Source organism: Penaeus monodon, chromosome 42 (assembly GCF_015228065.2).
Source record: "Penaeus monodon isolate SGIC_2016 chromosome 42, NSTDA_Pmon_1, whole genome shotgun sequence".
NCBI classification, from domain to species: domain Eukaryota; kingdom Metazoa; phylum Arthropoda; class Malacostraca; order Decapoda; family Penaeidae; genus Penaeus; species Penaeus monodon.
Window position 1 is genome coordinate 19,687,131 of NC_051427.1, and position 766 is coordinate 19,687,896.

Consider the following 766-nt stretch of genomic DNA (forward strand, 5'->3'; position numbering starts at 1 on the left):
TTGCCGTTGCAAATGTATGTGTATATATATATATATACATATATATATATATATATATATATATATATATATATATATATATATATATATATATATATATATATATATATATATATATATATACGTGTGTGTGTGGCCACTGTTACGCCAATACCTTTGCCTCCATGAACAGGCTTGGTTGAATCATTGTTCTGCTAATTTCAAACCTATTTTTATCGTCGTTACATGGATGATACTTTCTTACTCTTTAACGACCCCCTTTCATCTCATACTTGAATTCTCATCTCAGGATTAATTTCACTTGTGAAATTGAACAAAATAATTGATAATAATTTCTTGGCACTTGCATAAATTTTCGTAGTAACATCTTCTTCACCAGTGCCTATAGGAAACATACATTCATTGGCCCTGGACCTCATTATCTCAGCTATATTCCCCATATTTACAAGCTAATCAGCCTTACAATACTAATCAACCGGGCTTACAACATCTCTTCAACCTGGACTAGCTTTCATGAAGAAGCTTCATTCTTAAAGGAATATTCACTACAAATGGGTACCCATCTTACTTATTTTATAAAGCATTACGCAATTTTCTGTGTCAGATATTCTATCCAAAACTTGTAACAACCACAGTCAACAAAGACATTAAATATATAAAACTTCCATATATGGACGGTCTTAGTTTTGATCTTAGAAAATCATTAAACAAAATTCTCAGACAATGCTATCCTCAGATCTGTTTTCGGCTTGTTTTTTTTTTTACA

The 766-nt window shown here is 30.5% G+C and overlaps 1 protein-coding gene across 1 annotated transcript in view; it reads right to left on the reverse strand.

Moving 5' to 3' along the window:
* Window positions 1-187, reverse strand: part of LOC119599190 — a 7,372-nt gene extending 7,185 nt beyond the window's left edge. Inside the window, exon 1 of the mRNA XM_037948935.1 lies at window positions 155-187. Within this exon, the coding sequence (XP_037804863.1) occupies window positions 155-187 (33 nt within the window). The remainder of the gene's footprint in view (window positions 1-154) is intronic.
* Between the last annotated feature and the right edge of the window lie 579 nt (window positions 188-766).